At 40.1% G+C, this 6,876-nt stretch overlaps 1 protein-coding gene across 1 annotated transcript; it reads right to left on the reverse strand.

The window, feature by feature from the left end:
• Nucleotides 1-278: 278 nt before the first annotated feature.
• Nucleotides 279-5,318, reverse strand: ca15b (carbonic anhydrase XVb). The gene is made up of 9 exons (XM_042083664.1): nt 5,148-5,318; nt 4,817-4,889; nt 4,611-4,637; nt 3,955-4,125; nt 2,810-2,961; nt 2,529-2,624; nt 2,316-2,391; nt 1,260-1,420; nt 279-1,067 (listed from the first exon to the last, which is right to left on the reverse strand). Exons 1-9 carry the CDS (start codon nt 5,301-5,303, stop codon nt 864-866), a joined length of 1,116 nt encoding a protein of 371 aa, XP_041939598.1. The 5' UTR covers nt 5,304-5,318; the 3' UTR covers nt 279-863.
• Nucleotides 5,319-6,876: the final 1,558 nt, after the last annotated feature.

The raw sequence follows: 6,876 nt of genomic DNA on the forward strand, positions 1-6,876 counted from the left end.
TACTATAAGAAAGCCAAAATAAAGTTCACAATAAAAGTTCAAAATAAAACCGCTTGCTTTTTACTATTTTTTTACTTCAAATACTTAAGTACATTAAATATCAGAAAATTACTTTTGATACTTAAGTACAGTATATATCAGATACTTTAAGACTTTTACTTAAGTAATATTCTAAAAGGTAACTTTCACTTCTACCAAAGTCTTTTTTTAGTACGATACTTGTACTTTTACTCAATTATTGCTTTCTAGTACTTTATACAACACTGGACAGGACAGGATACTCTCAAATAATGATTTTTATTGGCATTAAGCAAATGTTAGAACATTACTAAATTACTTAATTAATATAGAACATCTTCATTAAATACATTAACTTCTGACAAATTGTTTCCTTCATACCTCCTCATCTGTTGTTATACTTAACAAAATAAACAATACAGTAGCATCATCATGACTTTAAGGTTCCTGTTAATCACAGGCCTTCATTCAAACTGTAAACCCACAGAGGAAAACAGACTGGATCACTAGATCAGACTAAAGATATTATATAAAATCATAACTTACAAGTTTGTTTTATTTACAGTGTATAAATAGTATATATGCACTGAGAAAAAAGAAGGGAAGCACACCCCTGAGTGTGTAGGTCATGATGGCCAATCTCTATGATCTCAGAATGTGGTAAAAAAAAGCAGCATTTTCAATGAGCAGTTTTCTTTTCCCTCGAAAAAATAAGGTGGTAGAGTACAAAGTAGGATGGCCACTCCTTTCACATTCAACCTACAGCTAGAATCACCAAAGCTTAACATTCCTATCCAACCTTAATGAGGCCAGAGCCTCTTGTATGGTCACCATCTTCCTGACCCCTAGCCGAGGCGCAGGAGAGCATGTAGTGCTGCAAGTCCGAGGGCCAGTAGAGATGTGGTTGCCAAGCTGGCTGCAGAGCTGGTCGTGGAGCTGGTCGTGGTTCTCACTTCTCTGCCATTGAGCGGCTGCACATTGCGGTACGCGTTGGTCAAAAGCAGTGTGCTGTTATTTTTAACAAGCACGGTGTTGCTGAAGAGGTCAATCTGAAATTCAGAGACATTAAGGATGAACTACATAGCTGATGAAATGTCATTTATGTTATGCAATACCTTGAAGACAATGTTGGTGGCTTAAAATATTAAGAAACGTGTTTCACTGGCTTCTCATGTAAGATAATTACAGTTGTAGAACCAATATATAAAATCAGAACAGATGCAGGGCCAATACTAACATACCAAATTTTGGCTGACTTTGATGGTGTCCTTAAAGACTGTCCAAATCACAGCCTCGTTGCATTTGGGAGTGGTCAAGGAGCCAAGGTATCTGTAGTACGACGTAGGGTCCACTCCACTGATTAGGTCATTCATGGAGATATCAGTGATGTTGACATATGCATCTGCATATAACATACAAATCACTATGTCATTTCAAAATAAATACTTCAAGTTCATTGAAATGTGTTAGTGAGGAATGAAGAAATGAGGATAAAAAGCAACAGGATCAATCAACCATAGATTTCAAAACTACACAGAATCTGATGAAAACAGAAAAAACAGCATTTCAGTAATTTTCTAGACTAAGCCCATTTCCCTAATCCTGCTGCCAGGAGCTAGCCTGGAAATTCAGACCCTGGAAATCTAAAAAGATTAAGGGTCTGGCCATGGCTAATGTAATGGCACAACTCGAGGGGCTTCACCAAGCACCCATTTTGGGCAGCCATGGCCTACTGGTTAGCGCTTCAGACTTGTAACCGGAGGGTTGCCGGTTAGAACCCCGACCAGTAGGCATGGCTGAAGTGCCCTTGAGCAAGGCACCTAACCCCTCACTGCTCCCCGAGCGCCGCTGTTGTTGCAGGCAGCTCACTGCGCCGGGATTAGTGTGTGCTTCACCTCACTGTGTGGTCACTGTGTGCAGTGTGTTTCACTAATTCACGGATTGGGATAAATGCAGAGACCAAATTTCCCTCACGGGATCAAAAGAGTATATATACTTATACTTATACTTATACTTTTAAAATCTCACTGCATGCAATTGGATAACACTACGACTGTTTAGTTTGCCTCTGCCCAGCCTACATCAGATACACCAATGTGATTGGTGCACCTTGCTACAAGGGAATATGAAATGAGCATCATTACTCATTACCAGAGTGACTCGCTGAGCTAATTCAAATTGTGCTCCCGTGAGAACTCTGGATTTCCAGGGTAGCCTAGAGCAAGGCCTCAGGTGTATAACTGGAACAGCATTCATTCATAGTGACTGAAGATTTGTTTCACAAAATGCCCCCTCACCCTTCTCTGTGATGTTGGCAAGATGAGATGTAAGTCTTTTCCAGCTTGCTGGCTGGTCAGTTGTTCCCGAATCAACCTGTGGGACATGACGGAGAACAAATCCTCAGTTAGAAAATACATTCAGGGTTTCCCATATTTAACTCATATCTGATATTTAACTCGTATGCGATACTTAGATTATTAGGATGAGTTACAGTAACACAGCCCACATACCTCGACGAAGAAGCCAAGAGCAGCCAGTCCATTACCGTCTGCTACAATCTCAGTTAAGTTCGCATTGTAAATGCTTTTGCCATTCACAATGTGCAACTGAAAGGGGACAGTAAGATATTAGTGCCTGATATATTATCTCGTATATGCAAGGATCTTGGATATTACTTTATTGTATATATTGAGTGTTTCAGAAGGAAATCACAGAATTACAAAGAATGTGAATTTGGTTTTCAGTCCATGGTAGTGTTACACCAAAGCACATCTGTATGAAGAATGGCTACCTCCATGGGGTAACGTGTGCCATCCAAGGTGTGCTCAGAGCCAGGGATAGAACTGCCATTTCCCCAGTGCAAATGGAACTGCATGGTGTCATAGTTGTCAGAGAGGCCCCCTCCACTCACACTAAGCTTTCCAGTCTTAAACTTGATCTTCACTGAAATGCAGAAAGAGAGAGAGGGGTGGGGGGGTGGGGGGGGGGGAGAGAGGTCATAATATGCATCACATGTACAGAATTGCAGTAAAGAGTAAAGCTAGAGGATAATAGAGAAAGCAGGCCCGGAGTGGGTAATCGGGAGAATCAGGCCATGAGGGACTGAAAAGGCCAGGTAAAAAAGACGAAAAGTATTGGAGGAAAATGCTGTCAAATGTGTCAAGCTTCCAGATTTTTTGGCAGACATAAATGGCAACTGGTAAAGAGAGATAGCCATGCGGCACACAGTGGCGTAATTATTGGACTAATACTGGACGTTGTAGCGTTGTCAACCTATTCGCAAGCGACATATTAAATTAATTAAAATATTTGCCTTTTTGTATCATCCAATATGGTGATTCATAGACTTTGCAAATATTGCAAGTCTCTGTCATCTGTGTATGCAGTAGCCTAGGCCTAATAACAAAAGTAGCCTCTGAGCAGCAGATCAGCCAGTCCCCCGCTGAAAATGATGAGCCCGAAATTAGTTAACCATGAATTAAAGTTATTTTATGTAAGAAAGAACAGTTCGCTATATGACAGCAGTAGGCTACATGATCAACCTATATGCCTTGTTTGCAAAGAAGTGGGTGTAGTAAAGGAGCAAATCACCAAACAACAACATGATAGCTCTGACCCATGCAGAAAAAACATGTAAACAATACAGTAGTTCAATATGCCTCTTAGTGGAGTTGTGGGATACATTTGAAATGCCTTATTTCTTCCTTCCTGTTTTTGTTAACTTATCAACCTATCCTTGTGGAATAGTGGAATATTGGTAGCCTATAATAAAAACTACAGGATAAGAGCTGAAATGTTGCCTTATTTATCCAATTTCCACCACCACTAAAAAAGTGGGCCGGTCTTGGGCCTGAAACTCCAGGGCTGAAAAGTGGCCCCACTCCGGCCCTGAGAGAAAGTGGAGACAAATGGAATGTTCCGTGTTTGTTCAATTACCAGTTTTGCCCGTGTTGTTGATAGTGGACATAGCAGTTTTGTCATCGAAGCCAGTGAAAGTGAAAGGCCCTAGACTGGAATCAGCCACGGCACGGGCACTCACAATGTTAATGGGAGACTGGCGAGTGCCGTTGCAGAAATCTGTAGAAATTCTGTGCCAAGTTGTGTCATCTGTTTGAGAGAGAGAGAGAGAGAGAAAAGAGAGAACAAATGCTATCATAGTGTACTGCAGTGGTGTAGTCTACGTGATACGCAGGACTATGCTGTATACCTACTTAAAAAGCATCACCATTTCAGTGTACCCACTTAAAATATGCAAGGATACTACAGCTAACATACATCATAGTAAATCCACTACAGGCAGCTAACTAGGCTACACCACTGGTGTACTGTGCACTGAAGATGAACTTGATGACAATGAAATTGCCCAGACCGATTTGCCGATTCATATTTTATTTTTATTTTTTTATTTAGCCCTCAACTATTATTAACAATAATAATAATAATAATAATAATAACAATAATAATAATAATATGGAGTGCTAGATAACAAGTCATTGTGGTCTGTGTCCTGTCAGTTACATTTTTTTTTTTACATTTTGCGTGCTTACAATGTAGTCTATGTTATAGGCTATGCAAATAAAAATTCCACTTACTGCACAAAGGATCATGATAACACCAAGCTGTAAGGGATTTGAAGATAATGGTTAGAAACACAAAGATAATGGCAAGAAAAACAAGTCTATGCCCACCACACCAACAGATAATAAATCAATAGCCCTATCATCAAAACCTACTAGCCTACTAACACAAACCCGCAGAGTGAAATTTAAAAATATATATATTTTTGTTTTGAACTTACCAATACTAGGATCATCGCCTAAAGCGACAGGAAGGAAGTATGCAAGGACGCTAATCAGATAAAAGGACTGCATCTAATATTTAAGAAAAAAATGAAAACATGAGTGAATGAGTGAACAAAGTTTTATACGATTATCGTGTATTATTATTATTATTATTATTATTATTATTATTATGTCAAACCAAATAGGCCTATCTAGCGCAATAAGTCAAAGTATTTGTTGAAAATTAAGACGTTAGACTATAGTCAAAGAAAATTAACAGGACAACGAAATAAAACCCCAGTGTGGCTTAATGAATATTACCCATAATTAAATTGATCTTTGTCTTACCTTTTCAGCTAACCTGTAAGCCACCGTGCCAGGTAATAGACAACTTTCCCAACAGCTATAAGCTACCCTTTTAAGTTCTAACTGGACGATGTACCTGCCCCAAACAAGTTTCCGGAGACAAGCCAATAGGTTTAGATAAAGTAGTACTCCTCCCATCCTCCGCTCCGATAGCAATCTCACCTGTTCACAGGCTTCTCCTCATCGTAAGAGACTGATAGAGAAATGAGCATTGGATAAAATCGCACTGCTGCAACAAGTAGTTTAAACGGATCATCTTGCATGGCGATGATCGACAGCAAAACAACCAGTGATCATCACCTAATAAGGTCCACAGGTTTTCCACGCAGTAGATAGATAGATAGATACTTTATTGATCCCCAGGGGAAATTCAAGAAATTCAGTACATCGTTCTAGGCCAGTGAAGACAGGGTTACGGCCCGACTGCCTGTCACATCCGGCCCGCGGGTGATAAGAGGAGAACATAGGTCGATTTTTTTATTATTATTTAATTTTCGGTGGAATCCGTCAGTTGGTCTGTTGCTGCTGATTGCCTCAGCTGCAGCAGCGCCGGTAGTGCTGACGGTAGACTAGTCGCTATCGAAATGTTATCAAACTCGTTACAGAGTATTATGATAGTGTTCGTGCTTTTCAAAGTAAACTGGCGTTATGGAAGACGCAGCTCTCCAAGCGCAATGCAGCCCACTTCCCCTGTCGAAAATCTCAGCCTGTTAATCGAGTATGGACAGGTAGGCTACGCAAACTTGCTTTCCGGATTCAGGCATGAGTTTGACAAAGGAAAAAGGACTGGAAAAAGACTTTTGCTCTCCATTCACGATTGACCCAGAGGCGATCAAAATGGAACTGATGAAACTACAGTGTTGTGCACCGTCGAAGGATTAGCCTACAATATGTATCTGTTGCAATCGAATCATTTGATCAATCCTTGCCACCACAGTAACCATTGCTCACGGCCTTTGCAGGTAAAATACTTAGTAGTGTAGATGCATGTTTGGGACAACATATTTATGTGAGCAGGCCTTTTCCGTGATGAATATTAATAAATCGAAAGTGCGAAATCGCCTGACGCACGAACATCTGAATGATGTTATGTCCCATTTTTACCGCTGTTACAATTGTACCAGTTCTCCCCAATAGCCACTGCCCAGAAACTGCCCCCCGATATGGACAAGCTGGTGAAAGTTAAAAAGTGTCTTTGTTTTACTAATTCCTACTGGATATTCAATCATATGGCCTATTGTTGGACTACTTTATTCTTGCGCTTACTTTCTGTGACTCGTTTAGGCCGAGGCTACTTGGCCTGGCTTTCTTTTAATTGGCCTAATTAATCATTTACGTGTTTTCATGTGCAAGCCTTCAGTAAATATAATAAACACTTGTGTTATTTATAGGAAATGTGTTTTGTTGGCACCTAGTCTATTTTGTTGCATTTCTAATTTATAAATGTAGGCTACTTGCATGGATAGGAAAATGTTTTTAGAGGGTAACTGTCTCCTGCTTTAGGTTATGTAATTGTAGGGCTCATTGTGAGGCTATTTTGGCGCTAATGGAATTTCTTTTTGATGTGTGCGCATGAATAATTTCAAATAGCCTACCTACCTACCTATCCATGTGTTTGGCATTTTCAGTCCAAAATTGTAATCCGGCCCCCTGAGGTCTCATTTGAAAAAAATCTGGCCCCCTGTCATCCCTGTTCTAGGCTGTCTGCTTC

The sequence above is a fragment of the Alosa sapidissima genome, chromosome 24 (genome assembly GCF_018492685.1).
Source record: "Alosa sapidissima isolate fAloSap1 chromosome 24, fAloSap1.pri, whole genome shotgun sequence".
NCBI lineage: Eukaryota > Metazoa > Chordata > Actinopteri > Clupeiformes > Clupeidae > Alosa > Alosa sapidissima.

Bases quoted from the DNA above. Each gene is read 5' to 3' on its own strand.
- ca15b (XM_042083664.1), bottom strand. From the start codon at position 5,303: ATGGGAGGAGTACTACTTTATCTAAACCTATTGGCTTGTCTCCGGAAA. The intron at 2,392-2,528 runs GTATGTGGGCTG...CATGTCCCACAG, and splicing joins CTCTTGGCTTCTTCGTCGAG to GTTGATTCGGGAACAACTGA. The intron at 1,421-2,315 runs GTGAGGGGGCAT...TGTTATATGCAG, and splicing joins TGCCAACATCACAGAGAAGG to ATGCATATGTCAACATCACT.